General features: G+C 39.5%; 1 protein-coding gene across 2 annotated transcripts in view; it reads left to right on the top strand.

Moving 5' to 3' along the window:
- RAB2A (RAB2A, member RAS oncogene family) overlaps positions 1-23,183 on the top strand; it is a 77,863-nt gene that overhangs the window by 17,468 nt on the left and 37,212 nt on the right. For both annotated transcript variants that reach the window (XM_038389927.2, XM_043507818.1), the window contains exons 2-3: positions 822-893; positions 8,405-8,472. In XM_038389927.2, the coding sequence (XP_038245855.1) occupies positions 822-893; positions 8,405-8,472 (140 nt within the window). The remainder of the gene's footprint in view (positions 1-821; positions 894-8,404; positions 8,473-23,183) is intronic.

The raw sequence follows: 23,183 nt of genomic DNA, 5'->3' as shown, positions 1-23,183 counted from the left end.
TATGTAACTAAAACAAAATACTACATTTCCTAGACATGCATAAAACTTAAAGAAAAGGAAGCTGAAAGGTTAGTGTTCTATACTGTTGGCAGGCAGCAGCTGTGTCTGCTGTTGACGTTATGTCTTTATATAACTTAAGTACTTTTTTTTTAATGGACCTTCTACTTTGTGTGCCATTCTTATGGCCTTGTTCTGCCGTAATGCAACAAAATCTTGTAAGAATCTTAGTGATTTTGCTGTCACATTCATGTAGGCTGTTCAATTGTATTCTCTCTGTTCTGCCCCCACCACCAAGATTGCTATCTCAGGCACACCGAAAATCACTGTAGGATTGGAGTTCCTGGTGTGCTCTGCTTTTCTCTGTTTGGTAGGTTGATGATCAGATTATTTTGGTCACGTTTTAAAGGTAGCAGGCATGTATCTGGCAATGTGTAAGCAGCATGAAGGAAGGGATATGGAAGAGAGAAAGGTAGAAGTGGAAGTGATAGAGAAACTATATGTTGGGTACTGAGAGAGAAAAGTGCGTTCACATTACAGAGTGAGAGAATGAAAGATAAAGTGTATTATTTTAACTGTTAATCTTCGAATTGTGGTTGTCACTTTCCAGACACTTGTGAAATTGTCTTAAAATATGTAAGACAAGGATATAATATAATATGACAAGGATAAACAAATGTCAGGGCCTGCATATCAAAATGGGTCTAATGATAAATTGTCTAATGATATATATTGTTTTAAATGAGTTGTAAATTAGATTTTAATTGCTGCAGCTTAAGTAAAGTTTTTTTGAATTTGCTTGAAGAAAATATTCTCTCTTTCAGGTGTTGGGAAATCATGTTTATTGTTACAGTTTACAGACAAGAGGTTTCAACCAGTGCATGACCTTACTATTGGTAAGTTCTTCCTATTAAATAGTCTATTGAAAAAGTATTAATAAGGATCTATTTTTAAAGGTGATGGACAGCTAGATGCCTTAGCATGTTGGTTACGGTTTGTATATCCTTTCACTTAATTGCCATTTGTTGTATTGTGGCACAAATCATATGTCTTTGCTGTCTGCTGCCTGTATCATAATTTATGTGAAATAAGATAATCCAATTCCTAGTGAGTAAATATTCACATCACAAAAATGCTCCACAATCATAATTGGCAACCTCCTTGGCTGCCTCTGTAGAAAGGCCATAGATTGAGTGGGCACAAAAACTGGTCAGGCTTGAAGCACATTAGTAGAATGTCATGGAGAGCTTGCATTTGCTCAGTGGGTTAAACTTCAATCTCCAGGGCTCTTTGCCATTTGCCATGAGCATAAATTAAGATTAAAAATAAAGCAGACTTCAACAAATAAAAACCTTTGTTTACTAGATGAGAAATTGTATAGAGTTTTCTGATGGCGAAAGGTTGAATTGTGGATATGATTATCCCCTGGAAGGGCAAGGTTTGAGGCCTGTTGTGCAGCTGGACGGGCATAATGGGGAGGTTGCATGTGTGTGTGTGAGGTGTGTCTGATGGTGGGAGAGCTACGTGAAATGAGTGAGCTGGGAGGGAATGTATTAGCTATGACCTGACTTTTATTTTTATTTTTTATTTTTTTTGTATGAAACAAATTTGCAATTTTTTACTTTCCGCTGTGAAGCAGATGGATACTTCTGATGCCTGGTATGAGAAGTCATTTTTCTCTTGTGGACAAGGCTGGTCTTCAGATGAGTCTTACTTAGGCTATGCTTGAACAGACACCAGCCAACAATGAAATTGCAGAATCTTTTAACTACAATTCAGGTTATTTCAAGGTCCCTGTTAAGGTAGCCTCCCCAATTATGCTCAGCCTTCCACAGGATGGACAACATGAGGCTGTACCCACTTTTGCTTCCCACCCTCTTGTATAGTTTCTCACAGATTAATGAAGTTCCTCTCCTGTGGGAGTACTTAAAATTGACATGTGCAAAACAAACAATCGTTTCTCTTTTAGCAGAAGAGTGCAAGATGGTCTGTCTCTTGACAGACCTCCCAGACATTGTATGCAGCTGTCTCTGAAGTACTTCAAACTGTCAGCCTTAGCAGCAGCTTTGTTCCCCCTAGTTTTGGAACCAGGTAGGCTGGTTGAATAAGGAACCGGGACTTGGTCTTTGGAGGCAGATTTCTTGTCATCTTTCTTTCAAGACCAGGGCTGTCAAGTATGTCAAATCTTGAATAAGATTCACACATTTGCCACCCTGTCACGTATTTCTGCAGCTAGCTGGATTCTCCTATATCTGTCTGGGTGATGGTAAAGAGCTGCGGTTCCCATGATGACTACGGTGCCTGCTCTGCCTACCTCACCAGCAGCCAGCATTGGAGACCTGAGGGAAAGCAGTTGCTGGCAGGAGGGGGGTGGGGATTGAGATCTGGAGTTGTTAAAAGGTCTGGGCCTATCCAAAGACAAAATGGGGGATAGGAACAGAACTTAGGAGCATGGTGGGGAAAGGAAAGAATGAGAAAAGTTTGCCCCAGGTACTCTACCCATCCATGACAATTTTCAGACTGTGCCACCAACATGTACTTTCTCCTAGCATGCTTTTACTATGTTGTTAATCAATTGTAGTTAATAAAATAGCAATATATTTATAAAAAAAAATATTTCCCATCATACTGTTTGAATATGAACATCTAGTTATATAGTAAATGAAACAAGGACTTCACACTGCTTGGCTCTTTGGGGTAAGGTTGATCGCTAATTTGGCTCCTGAACCACTGAGGTCTGAATATCACTGCTATAGAAAGACACTTAGGCTGGGATTTTCAAATGTACCTCTAGGTATTACAGTTCCAACTTTCAGTGGGATTTGGTGTATAACTTCCTTAAGCTCCTTTGAAAATCCCACCCATGCATGTCTGCAGACACTAGCCAAAATTTTCAAATTGAGTTCCTAAAACTAAACTATTCAATCCTTATTTTCCAGTAGTAGTGAGTACCTGCAGAACCCATTGACTTTGTTATGACAGGGAGAGATCAGCAGCTTTAAAAGTAAGGTCACTTCTATTTAGGTGCCTAAACCTGAGTTGAGGAGCATAATTTTACACCCAAGTTTGAAAACTTTGCCCACAATATTTACCAAAACTGTTGAAGCATCTGTTCTTAAGAAATAGTCCTGTGCTTATGTACTGAAGAAATGCCCCAGATCCCATCCTGTTGATGTGCCATGTCCACTCAACAAGTCTCTTTCACATGTAAATAGCACTGCTCGGATGGGCAGCATCAATCTTTTGCTGTTATGATGTATTAGTACTATTGGTACAATTATTGTTTGTTAAACTGGCCTTTTAGTGAAATATATCTCCTTGACTATGGTTACTTTCACTATCTGTTATATTCACCAATAAACATTGCCAACTTAATCTAACCTTGAGTAGAATTCATTTCTTTTTCAAACTAATATCATTTTTACCACTGTCTCACCCAGGTTGTTGTTTTTTTTTATCTTGGGTACTTAGCACCAGGGGTTTGGAGTGGAGCCTGGAGCACAGAGCAGTGGAGCTGCAAGTTTTTGCCCGGAGCTGGAGCAGAGCCAGAGCACAGAAAATCTTGACTGCTCCAGTTTTTTTTTTTCATTTTCAATCCAAAATGAATGATACTTAGCACAAAAGTCTTAAAGGTGCCAAAAAGTTTCAGATTGTATAACAATTGATATTAACATCTACTTTACCACTTTACGTAATGAAATCAAGATTTAATGTACAGATACAAAATTACAAAGTTTTTTGGAGATATGTTTATTAATAGATATATTAAAGAATCAGATAATTATCAGACATCGGGCAACACTGCAGACTGCTCCCACCCTTGTGCCAAGGTTAGGCGAGTACATACTCGCATAGATTAGTATGTGTTGATACTCCTTTTGTAAGGGTTGATCGAGACACCCTGAGTGCTGCAATTACAGAGAAGTGTGATGCAAGACGCAACATTTAAGATATCACAAACAGGTATATTGCAAAAAAAATAATGTTTTTGTTTATTGATATATTAAGATATCGCAAGAGATATTAACAACTCATTTCTCACATGTGCTCCCATTACAGATACATTTGTTTATTTGTACGTGCTCCCGTATCACTCTGGCAGACTTATTTTGTATGTCATCTGTTCAACGGTCTTTTGGTAGTACTGTTTGTAATTTTAAATTTACTGGAAAAGTCGCGTGCAGCAGGCATATAAATATACAGTAAACATTTTTGCATAAATTTAGGAGTGATTTTTGTGAATATCCAGAGTGAGTGGAAAATGTCCAGCACAACTTTGGGGGTGAATCCTTAGGTCATTTTAAGAAAAAATGTTTCTGTGAACATGTGTCCTAAAATTCTCCTTAGGGAGCTACAGTCCCTTCAAGGAGGTGATGAAAAGTTACTTTCTGATTAATATATCAAAAATGCTTTTAATATAATTTCATAACTTTATGTCTGTGTCTTAGCGTTGGTATGTGCTACATATTATTTTATATTACATTACATTATCTAAAATTATTTAAACCATAGGCATCCCAAACTGGTGGTTGGTCATTTTTATTTCATATTTCAAGAAAGGCTTGTTGTCGACTGCCCCGGCTACAAGCGGTAATATTTTGTTCCCCGTTAAAGTTTATTTTCAACCTTGTAATGTGTAGCCTCGTTACTTCCCAACAATTTAATGTTGTAGAACAGCGATAGCACGTACTAACACTATGACACATACCAAATTTCATTGATAATCTATATTAAAGCGTTTTTGAGATATTAATTAAAAACTTGGAAAATATGTCAAATATTTTTACCTCAAAATTTCATAAGAAAAACTAACTTTCAGTTTATAAATAAAAATGTATATTATGTATATTAAAAATACTTCATTAAAACTGCAAGAAACATGTTAAAATATACTTTAATAATAATTTTGTGTAAAAAGAAAATGCAATCATTTTTGTCCAGAAAATCCAAAATAAATTAGAAGTACCTTAAGTGGTTAAGATATCACAAGCAGGTACATTATAAAAAAATGTAATGCTTTTGTTCATTGCTTTTCAAAGATCATAACAAGAAACGTTTAGATGTGGTAGCAGCACAAGAAGATTTGGCCATGGCTTCAACAAAAATATCAAATCTGCCTCCCATGATTGATAGCTGATTTACAGAAAAGGATCTCAACGACATCTTTACTTTTGAATTTGAAAAGCCCAAATTTGGGCTTTTGGGAAAAGCAGAGAAGAAATCAGCAACATGCAAAGTGGAAAAGGAAGTGAATGGCGAGCTCAAACCATGTAGCTTCAAGACAAGTGAAGCAAGTGCCGTGAAAAGTTTAAATTTTTGGCGGCATGTAAAACGTAACCATCCTGAAAACTATGTGGCTCTGATTACAAAAAGGGACCAGGAAGATGAAGCAAAACAGAAAGCTGACACAGCTAACCAACGTTCATCTGGCTTTTTGAAAACTGGAGAAAAGATTTTTTGCAGAGCTTCATCTGAAAAGAAACTCAAAATTGAGCAAACAAAATTTGACTCATATTTGAAGTCCTCAAAGGTTACAGTCACAAGGGATGCCAATGCTTTCCGTGAAGGGCTGATGGAAATGGTTTGCTTGATAGTGAACACCGCTCACTATCTTCAGGCTAAAGAACAAAGGATTCCAAAAAATTGCAGGCAAAATGGGTCGGCAGCTTGACGTTTCGACGGGGCACGATGCGGTTCGTCATTTAGTTGTCCGCACAGCTGAGTCTGGTTACGAAGAGCTCAAGAAAGCTTTGGAGCAAAAATTGTACTACCTGAAAATGGATGCAGCAACCTGTGGAAACAGAAATTTCCTTGCAATCAATGCTCAGTACTACGAAGAAGGAAAAGATAAAACTGTGGTAAAAACCTTGGACATAATCGACACTGAAGGGCATCACAATTCTTCGTACATGAAAAGTCAAGTAAAAGCTATTTTAGAAAAATTTGGGATCAGTGAAATGCAAGTGCTGAGCATCTGCGTTGACAATGCAGCAAACATGACGTGTGCCATCAAAAATTTCAGCAAGGACAATGAAACCTTTTCTACCTCTGAGAACAGCGATGTGGACAGAACTGAAGCTTTTTTGCCTGATGAAGGAACTAAAGGAATGGATGAAATCGAACTCAACATGGATGCTGCTGCGCAATGGGTTAATGACCCTAGCCTCATACTTCCAACATGGCTTCATGAGGACGACTCAAAAGTCCAACTGATGAGGTGTGGTATCTGGGATGGACTGAACAAAGAATATAAGAAATTTCTGGCAAAAATTCGACAAGTCATTAAATTACGAACCCCAATTATTTGAAGTGTTCTGCTTGATCTACATGGGGTAACTCAGTCATTGGATACTGTGATTCACTGGGGTTCAACATTTGCGATGATTGATTGTCGTCTTGTTTTTCAATCTTACGGTGAACAAGTGGCTGCTGCTGGAACAAGAGAACTCAAGTTAACAAAAGTTGAATGGGACGAAGTGAAGAACCTGTGAGACCTCTTGGCAAAGTCAAACCGAACAACCATGAATCTTCAAGCTGTTGATGTAATCCCGGGAGTTTTAATGAAGAAATGGCAAAATATGGCAAAATTCTTGCAAGAAAATGGTGGACAAATTGCAGAAGGAATTCTATCCTCCATGCAGAAACACGAAGAGAAGCTTTTTGACAATGTTCATTTCCTTGCTGGAGTTTATGTTGACTCACGGTATCTGATTCTTCTTACATCAAGGGAAATACCAAAGGCAAAGGAAGGACTCCTTGATATTGCTCGACGACTTGAAAAACAAAATCTATTGCTACATTTGAACTCAGTGAAAGAGGTTGAAGAAAATGAAATACAACAAAAGGAGTCATCAACAATCGAATTTGCAGTTTCAGAAAGTTCACATCCTTCAGAAATAGCAGGCTGTTTTCAAACTTCCGTCTCCACTCTGAATTTGTTCGAGTGTCCATCCCTGAAACGTCTTCAGCCATCACAGGGAAATGGAGATAATTCAAGCACTAATTCTTCAGAAGATGATGCCTTTGAAAAGGAATTAGATAGACAAGAAAGACACTGGCGAATTTCTGCGATTCATAATTGTAATGAAGCATTATTCGAGAGAAACTTTAGGGAAGATTGTGAGGCGATGGAGTCTGTTGGTAGACTAAAAGTTGTCTGTTTTTGAGGCCATTCACAGCTACCCACACCGCATTCAGGCTGCCTGTAGAGTTGCTTTGAGTATGCCAACAACTCAAGCTAGTGTAGCGTGACTGTTTTCGGTTTTAAAGTTCATTTTAAATGATTTGCTACAGGCTATGAAAGATGAGGTGATTGCTGCAATAACTTTTTACAGAATTAATTATGAATTATTCTAGTTTGTATCTTTTGATATTTAAATTGTTTTAAAAGTCTGAATAAAAATGTTTTTTTCAAAATTACAGTATGCACTTCTTTTTTTATTTAGTTAAAAATTAATTTGAATCGGAGCACAGAGTGGAGTCGGAGCAGTCACTATTGGTACCGAAGCAGACCTGGAGTGGAGCAATTCAAAAATTTGATTGCTCCAAATCTCTGCTTAGCACTTAGAGTTGAGAAAGCTAACGGCAGCCTTGAGATACTTTGATTAGTGCTCAAAAATTCTACAATTTCACTTTGACTCATCAAGCTCTTAAATTCTAATATAAGCACAAACTTCTCTAGTTAGAAATTGACCCTGTCCATCAAAAAAAAAATACTATTCACAGGTGAGAAACTATGAAATTCTTTACAGATATTGATTATACAGTGGTAGCAATATTTACTTCATGCTTTTATTGCTGTACTAACTGCAAATGGTCAGAATTTTTACTTTCAGTCTGTTGTTGTTTGAATTTCTTGCTTATGTAAAACATGTATGAATCTATATTTCGAGAAAATAATGAACATCAACATTATAGCATTCCAATAACAATCTTATGTATAGAGAACAAAAATGAGTACGGTTGTATGTTTATCTTTAATTTCCTCTGTAAGCCTAAACAGACACATGGGTGTGGGTTTTTTTGTTTTTTTTCACCCACTTGAACTAAGGAAACAAACACCTTTTTATTAAGTCTTTTGGAAGATTTAGAAAAAGCAGTGTACATTTAAAGCAGTAAAGGCAATATAGGAAAGCAATTAGAGCAGTGGTTCTCAGCCTATTTACCATTGTGGGCTGTATATGCAGCTCTCTGTGTGGTCCAGAGAATGTCCGATGAGCTATAGCTGCGTACTGATTGGGCCATGTGTTGAGAACCACTGAACTAGAATATGATATAAAGTAAAAGTGCACTGCAAGGTTGCTTCCTATGGTTACAAAGTTGAATTTAATTTCACCTGTTTTAATTTCATGTTGGATAGATTTTTCCCACTTGGGTAGTAACACTATAACTCTTAAAATCTCTTCAGGTGTAGAATTTGGTGCTCGAATGATAACAATTGATGGAAAACAGATAAAACTTCAGATATGGGATACGGTAAGCAAAATAAAAATGTGTTCTTTGTATATACATTTAAATGCATTTATTTTATGTAAAGATTAAATATTCACTGGTTCCTCTAAATTTTTATATTCAAAGTACTTCTTAAAAATTGTGCCGTTTCTTCTGTTAAATAAATTTAGCACCGTAACTCTCAGGAACAAAGACAAAACTCTGTGAGAAGATGGGAAGGAAAAGAAATCTGTAATAAGTACTTGTGTTAGGTATAGGTATAAAATGTATCTCTAGCTGTACCTCTGAATCATGTTGTGGTTTCTTGGATATGAAATAATTTTTTCCTGTGTATTTAAAGAGAGATGCTGCATTTTTAATATTCAGTTTTGTTTCATTGTGAGGATAACCAATTTAATTACAGCTGAGTGTTTATTTTTTAACTGTGGAGTTTCCTTCACTGCTTGATTATTGTCCAGGTGCTCAACAATTTTTTTTTAAACTTAGATTTACTACTGATGATGGATTTTTCTGTCTCCTTCCTTTCCCACCTCTCATATTTGTGATGGACAGACACGTGGCCCTTACTAAGTTCAAGTTTCCTCATTCGGTTAAACTTTGTTAAATGTGAATATTTCCATCATTCATATGTTTTTTTTTAATTTTCTATTTGAAATTTGTCAAAATATAACTTCAGTTACTTTTTCCTGAATTTGTGTTGGTCAGGGGTTTATTTATGGTGAGAGTGACTTAAAAACTGCTCTCAGTTTAAGGTCCCGTATTTTTCTAAGTCTCTAAGAAATAAGTGATTTGAGAATCTTTGTTGCATAAACTAGATAATGAGAAAAACATCTTTCTTCTAATAAATCCCCTCCTGTTCTTGGAGCTTGTGGCATCAAACCCAACATTTTCCTGTATTTCCAAATAGAGATTCTCCAACTGAATAGTGTTGTATGTATTTATTACCTTTTTTAAAAAACAGTGAATTTCTGCAAGAGAAAGCATAACCATCCCAAATGTCTCCATTCATGGGACCCATAGTAGGATTTTTTTTCTTAATATACTTTGCAAATGCTCTGGGTTTGGATGGAAATGCCAGTGCTGACTTTGACAGGTCAGTTATTCAAGTTCTAGTTTCTTAAAATCAGTTAGTAAACACCTTTGTTTTTTAGTAACATGAGATAAAGTTCACCAACAAAAAGACTAAGTTAACACACATATGAGTGTCTTCATTCTGTGAACCAGTTTTTGTGATCCTTCTGTAAACATCTCCTTTCAATTCTTCACCTATTTTGTGGTATTTTCTACCTCCTTTTGTTGGTAATATGGACTACCAGAAAGTGTTCTGCAGACCATAGTCTGAGAACTCCTACTCTATTGGCTTGGACTTACTTCTGAACTTGGGTAGCTAAAGGTTTATATCTAAATATTCTGGCTCAAGTTATGGTTGTGGAAGGCTCTGAATTTGTTAGTGTAATTCTGCTTTATAGCTTATACAGCCGGTATAAAGAAGCTACACTGAGAGTTTGGAGTGGGGCAGGCTTAGGCCAGGGGACAGGTGTAGTTGTGAACCCACTGGCTATTAGGGCCCTACCAAATTCACGGCCATGAAAAATGCGTCACAGACCGTGAAATCTGCTCTCCTCCTATGAAATCTGGTTGTCTGTGTGCTTTTACCCTATACTCAATAGATTTCAAGGGGGAGACCAGTGTTTATCAAATTAGGGGTCCTGACCCAAAAGGAAGTTGCAGGGGGGGTCACAGGATTATTTTAGGGGGGTTGCGGTATTGCCACCCTTACTTCTGTGCTGACTTCAGAGCTGGGCAGTTGGAGAGTTACGGTTGCTGACTGAGGGCCCAGCTCTCCAGGCAGCAGCACAGAAGGAAGGGTGGCACTACCATACCATGCCATCCTTCCTTCTGCACTGCTGCTGGTGGCGGCCCTGCCTTCATAGCTGGGCTTCTGGCCAGCAGCTGCCACTCTGCAGCTGCCCAGCTCTGAAGGTAGCGCCAGCAGCAGTTCACAAGTAAGGGTAGCAGTACCACTTCCCCCACCCTCCACGTGCACGCAGACACCCCTGCATGTGCACACACAGACACACACACACAATAACTTTGCGACCCCTCCCATCCCCCCCAAACTCCTTTTTGGGTCAGGATCCCTACAATTACAACACCATGAAATTTCAAATTTAAATAGCTGAAATCATGAAATTTACAATTTTTTAAATCCTACGACTGTGAAATTGACCAAAATAGACTCTGAATTTGGTAAGGCCCTAACTGTAAGTTTATTTTGTCTTTAACCTGAGTTCAAAAGGGGAGTAGTATGTACCTTCAAATATTTTTTTCCAACACACAGCCTGTATGCAAGGACCAATGTCTGAACCAGAATGAGGGTTTACAGCTAAGTTGAAATCCACATTTCACCTATAAGTACCTCCATCCCAGCTATATTTTGACTTTGCATTCACATATGTTTGGTTATACAGTGGATGCCATCCTGATAAAGACAACTTTTGGTTATTAGCAATGTTTTCCCAAGAACCAATTCTGTCCCATAGACTTGAACATTAGTTGAGTTTTTGGATATTAGCAACTGTCATGCTGCTTATTGACAACTTCTTTGGAAGAGGGGTTCCACTAGTAATTAATTAATTGGCTCTGAGTCTGCAGCCTTGTGCAGCAAGAAGAGAAACTGTGCAGCCTTGTGCCGCCCCTCCTCTCCCCCCCCCCATGTCCTCGTTCCGCATGGAAAGTCCCAGCTGTAGGCAGGTTTACAGGGCTGCAGCCAGCAAAGAAAGCACTGGGACAAGCCAAGCCTGGCCCCTCAGTGCCAGGGGATGGTGCATTCCAGAGAGTGCAGAGAGACTCATAGACTTTAAGGTCAGAAGGGATCATTATGATCTTCTAGTCTGACCTCCTGCACAACGCAGGCCACCGATTCTCACCCATCCACTCCTGTAACAAACCCCTGACCTATGTCTAAGCTATTGAAGTCCTCAACTCATGGTTTAAAGACTTCAAGGTGCAGAGAATCCTCCAGCAAGTGACCCATGCCTCACGCTGCAGAGGAAGGCAAAAAAACCCCAGGACCTCTGCCAATCTGCCCTGGAGGAAAATTCCTGCCAGACCCCAAATATGGTGATCAGCTAAACCGTGAGCATGTGGGCAAGACTCACCAGCCAGACACCCAGGAAAGAATTCTCTGTGGTAACTCAGATCCCACCTTATCTAGTGTCCCATCACAGGCCAATGTGATATGGATGTGAAAAAAGCTTGGGCATATTTACCGCTAATAGTCAAAGATCCGTTAATTGCAAAATAAGGCTAACCCATCATACCATTCCCTCCATAAACTTATCAAGCTCAGTCTTGAAGCTAGATATGTCTTTTGTCTCCCATGCTTCCCTTGGAAGGCTATTCCAGAACTTCACTCCTCTGATGGTTAGAAACCTTTGTCTAATTTCAAGTCTAAACTACCTGATGGCCAGTTTATATCCATTTGTTCTTGTGTCCACGTTGGTACTGAGCTTAAATAATTCCTCTCCTTACCTGATATATTTATAGATAGCAATCATATCTGCCCTCAGCCTTCTTTTAGTTAGGCTAAAGAAGCCAAGCTCTTTGAGTCTCCTTACATAGGACAGGTTTTCCATCCTTGGATCATCCTAGTAGCCCTTCTCTGTACCTGTTCCAGTTTGAATTCATCCTTCTTAAAGATGGAGACCAGAACTGCACACAATATTCCAGATGAGGTCTCACCAATGCCTTGTATAACAGTATTAACACCTCCTTATGTCTACTAGAAATACATTGCCTGATGCATCCCAAGACTGCGTTAGCTTTTTTCACATCCATATCACATTGGCGGCTCATAGTCATCCTATGATCAACCAATACGCCAAGATCCTTCTCCTCCTCTGTTACTTCCAAGTGATGCGTCCCCAGTTTATAACAAAAATTCTTGTTATTAATCCCTGAATGCATGACCTTGCACTTTTCACTATTAAATTTCATCCTATTACTATTACTCCAGTTTACAAGGTCATCCAGATCGTCCTGTAGGATATCCCGGTCCCTCTCTGTATTGGCAATATCTCTCAGCGTCATGTCATCCGCAGACTTTATTAGAACATTCCCATTTTTTGTGCCAAGGTCAGTAATAAAAAAATTAAATAATATTGGTCTCAAAACCGATCCCTGAGGAACTCCATTAGTAACTCCTTCCAGCCTGACAGTTCACCTTTCAGTATGACACGTTGTAGTCTCCCCTTTAACCAGTTCCTTATCAACCTTTCAGTTTTCATATTGATGCCCATCTTTTCCAATTTAGCTAATAATTCCCCATGTGGAACTATATCAGATGCCTTACTGAAATCGAGGTAAATTAGATCCACTGCGTTTCCATTTCCAAACCAACCTGATTTCCTTCTTTGAGAAAGTAACAGATTTTTTTAGACAATCTACCTTTTGTAAAGCCATGTTGTATTTCGTCCTAATTACCATTGACCTCAATGTCTTTAACTACTTTCTCCTTCAAAATTTTTTCCAAGACCTTGCATACTACAGATGTCAAACTAACAGATCAGTAGTTATCTGGATCGCTTTTTTTCCCCTCTTTCTTAAAAATAGGAACTATGTTAGCAATTCTCCAGTTATACGGTACAACCCCTGAGTTTACAGATTCGTTAAAACTCTTGCTAATGAGCTAGCAAGTTTATGTACCAGTTCCTTTAATATTCTTGAATGAAGATTATCTGGGCCCCCCAATTTAGTCCCATTAAGCTGTTCGAATTTGGCTTCTACCTCGGATGTGGTAATATCTACCTCCATATCCTCATTCCCATTTGTCATCCTACCATTATCCCTAAGCTCCTCATTAGCCTCATTAAAGACTGAGGCAAAATATTGGTTTAGATATTGGGCCATACCTAAATTATCCTTAACCTCTACTCCATCCTCAGTGTTTAGCGGTCCCACGTTTTCTTTCTTTGTTTTCTTCCTATTCATATGGCTATAGAACCTTTTACTATTGGTTTTAATTCCCTTTGCAAGGTCCAACTCTACATGGCTTTTGGCCTTTCTCACTTCATCCCTACATGTTCTGACCTCAATAAGGTAGCTTTCCTTGCTGATCCCTCCCTTGTAGGCTTCCACTCCTTGTAGGATTTCTGCTTTTTCTTAATCACCTCTCTGAGTTGCTTGGTCTACAACTCCTGCCTATGAGTTTTTTTTTCCCCTTTCTTGGGATGCAGGCTTCTTCTGATACTTTAAGTCAAGGTTGCAGAAACTAATTTCAGGTCTCCTTTGCCTTTAGATCCACAAGTTCTTCAGTCCAATCCACTTCCCTAACTAACTTCCTTAATTTTTTTAAAGTTAGCCCTTTTTGAAATCAAAAACCCTAGTCACAGATCTATTTTTGTTTATCCTTCCATTTAGTTTGAACTGAATTAGCTCATGATCGCTTGAACCAAGGTTGTCCCATACAACCATTTCTTCTATGAGGTCCTCACTACTCACCAAAACCAAATCTAAAATGGCATCCCCTCTTGTTGGTTCAGCAACTGCTTGGTGAAGGAATCCATCAACTATCGCATCCAGGAAAATCTGAGCCCTATTATTATTACTAGCACTTGTTCTCCAGTCTATATCTGGGAAGTTAGTCTCCCATGATCACACAATTACTTCATTAAAAACATTGGAGGTCTCTATCCATATTCAAATTGGATCCCAGCGGTCTATAGCACACCCCAAGTGCTATCCTAGGGGAGTCTGTGGTAGCTTTCTTCCCCAGTGTGGTTTTTGCCCAGACAGACTCTGTCTTATCCATTCCATCGCTTATTTCTTTACAGTCTACCTCATCATTGATATACAATGCTATTCCACCACCTTTGCCTTTATTTCTCTCTTTCCTAAACAGCACATACCCTTCAATACCTGTACTCCAGAGAGAGAGACAATGGAAAGCCCTGAGAGCCCTTGCCGGCAACCTCCCCTTCCAGTCTGTAATGCTGGATCTCTGTCAGGGGCTCTCTTGGCATTTGGGCTGCAGCCCCTTCTGTGCTGTTGCCCTGCCTCCAGGCTTTCACTTAATGGCAACTTTCAGAGAATGGCAATTTTTTCCTGGCAACAGAGAGGTTGCTAATAACTGGCATCCACTGTAGTTGTAACATAGGTTCGGTGTCAGAGAGAGCAGATGTTCCTGTTTCAAAAACTGGCTGAACACCTCCACGATGAAAGAAGATTCTTTCCGATTCCTACAGTGGTGTTGTATCTTCTTGTGTTCATCAGGAATTTCTCCAAAGTTCCCTTGTACGTGGCAGCAACAGAATTAAACCAGGTCCTTACTTAAGATGTGGTTTTAGGTGGAAGAAGAGAGGAAAATGTTTCCTGTTGCCCTTATCAGGACTTCATGACCTTTAAGGAAGCTAAAATTGCTTCTGCAGATAAGTGTAGGCTTTATTTAAAACCTGAAGACCTCAACAGTGTTCATGTTTTCACACAGTGATCTCAATCTATTTTACCAGTAGTAAACAGGAGAAGCTTTTGGTTTCTGTGACTTAAAGGAGATCTCTTTAATATGTTCAAAAGGATGGATTTTAATTTCACAACCTCAACATAATAGGCACAAGTGTATCTAATTTAGGATGGGAAGCATGGGCACTGGATTTTGCACTTGGATATCTTTATCCCTCTAGAAATCCAAACTGTTTTTTTGAGATAAGGATCTCAGATTTATTTTTTTTTTCCTCCTGCTGAAAATAGCTCATCTTAATTAGCCTCTTACAGTTTGTATGGCAACTTCGCCCTTGTGTGTGTGTGTGTGTGTGTGTGTGTACACACACACACACATCTTACTATATGTTCCATTCTATACATCCGATGAAGTGGGCTGTAGCCCACGAAAGCTTATGCTATAATAAATTTGTTAGTCTCTAAGCCCTGGTCCACACTGGGCGGGATCAATCTAAGTTACACAACTTTAGCTATGTGAATAACGTAGCTGAATTCAACATACTTAGACCTACTCATTGCGGTGTCTTCACTACGGTAAGTTGACTGCTGCCGCTCCCGTTGACTCTGCCTGCTCTTCTCATGGTGGTGGAGTACAGGAGTCGACGGGAGAGTGCTCAGGGATCAATTTATCATGTCTAGACTAGACGAGATAAATTGACACCCCCTCTCCCCCTGCTGGATCGATCGCTGCCGCCAATCCGACGGGTAATGTAGACATACCCTAAGATGCCACAAGTACTCCTGTTCTTTTTGTGGATACAGACTAACACGGCTGCTACTCTGAAACCTGAGAATGCTGAGGATTATTCTGAAATCATATGTTACTTTCTAGGTACTAAAAAGTGTCCTAAAAAGATAACTTTATCTGTGGAAAATTCAGCAGCTATTTGTTTTACAAATCTTTAGGGAACAGCTCACTCTTATGATAAATGTCTCTTGAATAACTTTGCAGGCAAGTTACATTGCTTTTACATAGGTTTTCTGAGAATGCCCTGAATTAGTTGGAAGTGAACCAAATTTTTCTGGAATAAATAATTGCAAGGATCAATCATTTACTCCTGGTGGAATTCTGTGCCAAAAAATTAAAAATTCTGTGCACAATATTTTAAAATTCTGCATATTTTATTTGCCAAAATAACATAATATAATTATGCCAGTTTCAATTATTTTGGTAATTTATTTCAGAATACCTGTCAGCAAGTATGTCTAACAATACAGACCAAAAAAAAAAAGATTCAGGAAATGTTTTTTGACAAATAGATTCCTTACTAGGCAAATTAATACAGAACTTTGAGTAATTGATTTAAACTACAATATCGAAAGGTATTTCCCACACCCCTCAGAAGCAGTGCAAAGGCTTGGGGTAGTCCGGGGTAACGGAGAACCTGAGGGAGAGGGGAGTGAACTAGAGGATTGTTGAGTGTGGGTGGGAAGTATGGAACAGGTTTTTTGCAGGGGAGAGAGGGATTGTTAGGGAGTTGGGGAGCCTTGCTCATTCTGACCTGACTGACTTCTAGCTTCTCCCATTCAGTCAGGCACATTTGCCCCGTCCCTGTGTGGCCCTGCAGCCCACTTATCTCATGTTTCCATGTAGCCCTGCAGCCCCCCTTCCATTCAGCCCTTGGCTCAATGCTGTCACCCCAATAGCTCCTGAGTCCATGTCCCAGTTTATTGCCCCACTAGCCCTTCTGAACCCCAGTCTGTGCCTCCTAACCTGGTTCCACAAGCAGGGTGCTGTGATGTCCATAGCTGGCTGCTGGCCGTTACTGCCGGTCAACTGGCTGCTGGCTGTTCTGGCGCCACAGCAGCCTCTAGTGGGAGAAAGGCAGAACTGCAGCACTTCTTGGGCAGAATCTACCTGCGCTGAACATGAATTCTGTGCGTGTGCAGAGGCACAGAATTCCCCCAGGAGTAGTCATTTGCATGAAAGTGTGGGCTCGTATGTGGTTGGATTCTCTAATTTATTTACACATCTTGGGTGTAAAATTTCAGAAAATATTGCAGAATTACAGTTTAAGGGCACATATCTGTCTCCCCTTTAGCTCCATCTAAAATATTTTATTCCACTGATCATACTTTAAGAACTGTTCCAGAGTGGTAGCCAACCTGGATATCCTTCTGCCCAAATTTCATGGGCTAGTGCTTATCTTTAGATTTACACACACAAAAGTGAACTGAGAGCTTATAAAATATGTGTAAATTAAATTAATTATAAAATCTCAGTTACGAATAAATAATATTTGCAATTAAAGGTCACAGACTTTCACTATGTCTTGTAAAATTTGTATAATGTAGCACAAAGGACCCCACTACTGAATGGGGCCATTTTGCTACTGTAGTACAAACAAGTAAGTCACTTATGTCCAATATAATCTTTTTTTTATGCATTATATGCCACAAATCAGAAGATAAAGCTTTCTACACAAGAAAAAAATATAGCAGTGGTACAATTTAAATTTACTGAGGAAACAAGTAATTTGAGCATGTCCAGGATCTTGTATTTCTAGTGTCCAAAATTTGATTACTGAGAAGAAAAGGGTCTTTGATCCTTACTAACAGCAGTCTGATTGCAAGTAGCATAGGCTTGTTTGCACATATAAGACCAAGCAATAAGATCCATTTATAGTCTCAAATGAAAACTGCAAGTGTGTATTATGCACCATACAGTATGGTTGACGATAAGCATCTTTCTGGGGTAATAGGAAGGTTAAGGTTCACCACTGTGCAGAGGGCCAGCAAATGTCTAGTGCACCACTTATATCCCACTTAAATATTCAAAATAGAACTTAAGTGGGACTTGGGGAAGGATTAGTGAATGACAATTTGAATTGTTTAAGAACACCTTACTAGATGTTCAAAAAGCCATAATCCCAAAATCAAGGAAGGCGGCCAGGTGTAATGGGGAAATGAAGGAAGCTATAAAAAATATTTTTAAAAAATAACAAATGTAAGAAAGGGGAAGTTGATTATAATAAATATAAATCAGAAGCTAGAAATTGTGGAAAATTGATAAGAGAAGCAAAGAGACATAACGAGAAATCTATGACCAGCAGCTTTGAGCACAAAAAGGAGGAGTTCTTTAAGTATATTAGGAACAAAAATAATCCTAACTATGGTATTGGTCCATTGCCATAAGGATAAGGTAGAATTATCAATAGTAATGCAAAAAAGGCTGAAATGTTCAATAAATATTTCTGTTCTGGGGGCGCGGGTAGAAACAGATCATGTTGTCCTATATGATAGCACTCTTTCTATTCCACTAAAACAGCAAGGAGTCCAGTGGCACCTTAAAGACTAACAGATTTATTTGGGCATAAGTTTTCGTGGGTAAAAAAGCACTTATTCAGGCAAGATGGCACACACTAAATGGATAAAAGCTGGCTAACTGATAGGTCTCAACATGTAAATGGGGAATCATCATTGAATGGTTGTGTTACCAGAGGGGTCCTGCAGGGATTGTGGTTCTTGGTACTATGCTATTTAACATCCTTATTAGTGACCTGGAAGAAAACATAAAATCCTCACTGATAAAGTTTGCAGATGACACACAAATTGGTGGGTTGGTAAAAAATGAAGAGGTCAGATCACTGATTCAGAGTGATCTGGATTGCTTGGAAAATTGGATACAAGCAAACAATATATATTTTAACATGGCCAAATGTAAATGTATATATTTAGGAACAAAAAATGTAGGCCATACTTACATAATGGAGGACTCGATCCTCAGAAGCAGTGATTCTGAAAAAGATTTGGGAGTTGAGGTGGATAATCAGCTGAACGTGAGCTTGTAATGCAAGTAACTATGTAACTATGGCCAAAAGGGCTAATCCAGTCCTTGGATGAATAAACAGGGGAATCTCGAATATGAATAGAGAGGGTATTTTACCCCTCTATTTGGCACTGGTGCAGTTGCAGTTGGAATACTGATTCCAATTGCAGAGTCCACAAATCAAGAAAGATGTTGATAAACTGGAGAGGGTTCAGAGAAGAGCCATGACAATGATTAAAAAATTAGAAAATATGCCTTATAATGATAGACTCAAGGAGCTCAATCTCTTTAACTTAACAAAGAGAAGGTTAAGGGGTGACTTGATAGTCTGTAGATACGTACATGGGAACAAATATTTAATAATGGGGTCTTCAGTCTAGCAGATAAAGGTATAACATGGTCCACTGGCTAGGAGTTGAAGCTAGACAAATTCAGTGTGGAAATAAGGCTTAATTTTTTATTTATTTATGTTTTTAACTGTGAGAGTAATTAACCATTGGAACAATTCATCAAGGTTAATCATGGATTCTCCATCACTGCCAATTTTTAAATCCAGATTGGATGTTTTTCTAAAAGATACACTCTTGGAATTGTGTTTGGGAAGTTCAGTGGCTGTGCTATACAGGAGGTGAGACTAGATGATCATAGTGGTCCTCTCTGAGCTTGGAATCTATGAGTAGGTGTTGTGCTGGCCTTCTGCACAGTGGTGAATTTAACCCTGCTCTTGGAGAGTTTTTGCCTGGGCTTATTTTAAGCCATGAGGATACATTTTCAGCCTCATAACTATATACATGAAATTATAACCTGTAACATTACTATAATTGTAACAACAATTACTATATCACGATAGCAACAATGCTTGGTGCATCATGAGCCTTCCGCAGACACCCAAGATGACAAACTTTGCCACAGTCATTTTACAAGGATGAACATGGGGGTGCTGGGTGTTCCCCCGAGGTACAGAGCATCACAGTGTGGTAAAGTTCCTACAGCGTGGGGGAGAAACAAGGCAGCTCTGCCAAGGAACTTTCAGCAAAGGATTGCAGAATACCTATGAGAGAGTTTCCTAGAGATTACTATGGAGAATTCCCAGGACATCTCAGTGTACATTAACAAACTTTTCTGCCGGGCTCCCACAGGCTGTATTGTTAATTTCTGACCCTTATCCTTCCTCTTCCATGTAACAAAGTAAATGAGAGCTTAATCTCCACACACTATGCAGTATTAAAGCAGAATGAGCACTTACCAGAGTTCCCTTCTCCTGAATCGTGTGCACCAGAGCTGGAGTGCTGGGACTGGCTAGACTCCTCTGAAGTCAAAAAGAGGTCCTGATTTGCCATGCCACCAGACGACCCTGTTGACTTTTGTTGACAAAACTGACAAGACCTGAGTCAGTGGGGCTGTGACAGCAGGGCTGCAAAGGGCTCCCTGTGCTGCACCTGGAGCCTTTCAGAAGCAGCGTAGCTTCCCCTATGGCTGGGGGCTCGTCCTCGCAGTCCTAGCCAGGGATCTCGGCTCTATCCGAACCTCTGTATTATTCAAATCCCTTCCTTGTCCTCCAGCATGAGATACGTGCTGTGGAGGTTTGGATAATAGGGTTTTGGATAAACAGGAATATACTGTATTGGCTTTTACAAGGAGCCTGATTAATCCTATTTCTTTGTCTATTCTATATGAATGTATAATAAAATGTCAGACCCATTTTTAATTTTGGATTCAGCTTCCAGTCTGCTATTTTCATAAATGTCATTCTTGGCATCATAAGTAGTTAAAGTCAAATTGGTCCCACCGGATCAGACTTGCAAAGTAGTAACATGATAACTTTTTATAAATGTCTGAATCAATGTATTTAATATAAGGTTATTGGAAAAATGTAAAGTTTTATGGCTGCTTAATAAACACTGCTTTTCTTTTTTTGCTGGTATCAGGAAGCCTTAACGTGTATGTGTTTCAGATTAGCAGGGCTTAAAATTATACATATTTAAAAATCAATTGTAGACCATTTTATTTGGTATTCTATGTGTATCTACCTGCTATCTTGGCCTTCTGCAGAAACACATTTCAAAAAGTATGATATTTGATGCATGCTTTTTTTAGAATAAAAGACATTGCTTATTAAAGAGCAAGATCATACATTTAGATTTATATGCAATTAATTGTCTTCTCTATAGAAACTTATTTACCAACTCTCTTATTCTATATAGGGTGAAAAGAAACTACATTTAGGTAGAGTGTTGAGAACATATATATGAGGGCATGCTTGATGTAATGCTGATGATTGTGCTTTCAAACAAGTATTAAGTACTGAGCTGTAAATTCACTTTTCACTTATCACCTCTTCAGGTGGTGGTGGTGGTGGTAATAACTAGGGTTGATTATTTGTGGCAAAAAATGGCAAAAGTGATGACCATTCTCGCAATAAAATAAAAGTATAGACTTTTGTGGCTTTTTTCTAAGGAGAAGTCATGGTGCACGATATTTTTCATGAAGGGAAATTGATACATCATCAGATATTTGACAATAAATGTTTACAATAACTTCAAAACCCATGTGCTGTATGTACAGGGAGCCAAATTTGTAAAACTTCGTAGAGCCACTTGCTCAGTAGCAGGCTAGACAGGGTGACAAAGACTACGATTTTTCAGGAGGGCGGGGGGGAGAAACCTGTCATGTTTTTTGTGATGGCATTTATGATCGTGGCAAACAGGCAACCTTAATGTAGTAGTATCTGTGGCAAATGCCTAACCATATCAGAATAGCATATAGTCTGATGTGATTTCAGCATTTCACATACAGTACTTTGGAACACTAATATTTCTGTTTGTGAGGAAAATTTCTTTGAATAGATACAGACATGTATTTCACTTAAGGATGCGTGTGCCCAGCATGCAGGAGCCAGAGACTTTTGCCTAGCACTACCTGGAGAGGGTCAGCACTCGCACCTCGTGGCTGTGGCCCTTCTCCTAGCTATATAAGGCGGTGCCACGCTGATCCCCTTCAGGGTGGTGCACATACACTCCCACGCAATGTTGCTAAGGAGTCCTTTTCACTCAGCTCTCTCCAAGCAAGTCAGTGACTACCAACATTTCCCTTCTGGGTTTGGGGGAAATGGGGCACATCTGGACTCATTGAGGGTACAGGGCCTGTGTCCAGACCTCCATACCAACGTGTTGGAACTTTGGGCCATCCACAGTGCACGTTGTGCCTTCTGGGACTATATCATACACTCAGTGGTTCGCATACTCACAAACAATATCAAAACAATGTACCATGTGAACAATCAGGGATAACGTTCCATGTTACTGTGTCTGGAGGCAGTCAACCTGTGTCAATGTTTTTGCATCAAAGATGACATCATTCCAGTAGCAATCCATTTGTCAGGAACATAAAATCATCTTGCAAACCATCTCGGCCACGAGTGGTCCTTGAAGTGTTCTCTGGGTTGTCTTTGCAACATGGGGCATCCCCATCATCAGTCTGTTTGTGACAGGGAAAACAAAGTGTCATCTATTCTGCTCCCGGAGAGGTCTCAGTCCAGGCTCCCTCTCCAACAGCTTCCACTGCAACTGGCAGTGGGCTCTTTTGTATGCCTTTCCCCCTATTCCGATCATTCCACAGGTCATCCTCAAGCTCCAAGGTGGATCGGGCCAAAGGTCATCCTCATTGCTCAAGTGTGGCCAAGACAGTACCGGTTCTCAGATCTCCTTGCTCTATCAGTTCAGCCTCTCGTACTGCTTCCTCTCCATCCCAACCTCCTCACTCAGGACCATGACTGCACCCTCCATCCTGCGATCAGCTCCCTGCACCTTATGGCATATATGCTACATGGTTGAATGAAGAGGAGAAGCAGTGCTTGGTGGCTTTCCAACAAGTTCTCCTCAACAGTAGGACGGCCTACTTAGTGAAGTGGAAGAGGTTCTTGGTGTGGTCCTTGACCTGTGGGATCCAACTGACAGGGCTCCCATCCAGGACATCTTGGAGTACCTGCTATATCTTCAGAAATCAGGCCTTGTGCTCAGTTCTCTGAGAGCGCATTTGACAGCGATATCTGTGTTCCACCCCCTGACTCAAGGGAAGTTTATTTTTTTTTCCATGCCATGCGGACAAGATTTCTGAAGGGCAGGGTGGATTTGATTTAAATCATGTTTTAAATCACTAGTCAGGAAGACTCTGTTTAATCATGGATTTTATATAAAAGTGCATTCTTGTTGGTTGTTATAATACATATTCTTCACAACTCCGAGATATATGAGACCCAAACTGGGTCTCTTTTACGGCCTGCTGCCATTATAGGTTTTCCCTTCTAGTGAGAGAATAGTATGGTAGATCTCAAATCAGTGAAGGCTACACTCAGAAAGACCTCAAGCCTTCTGGAATATGCTGCTCAAACACGAGAATAGATATTTATACAGAACGACGAGAGGACCTCTGAGGTGGATTCATGGCACCAGGAGAGCAGAGTTGCAGT

This window comes from Dermochelys coriacea, chromosome 2 (genome assembly GCF_009764565.3).
Source record: "Dermochelys coriacea isolate rDerCor1 chromosome 2, rDerCor1.pri.v4, whole genome shotgun sequence".
Classification (NCBI taxonomy): Eukaryota; Metazoa; Chordata; order Testudines; family Dermochelyidae; genus Dermochelys; species Dermochelys coriacea.
The sequence above is the reverse complement of the archived record's forward strand: the minus strand, read 5'-3'. Positions and strand labels throughout refer to the sequence as shown.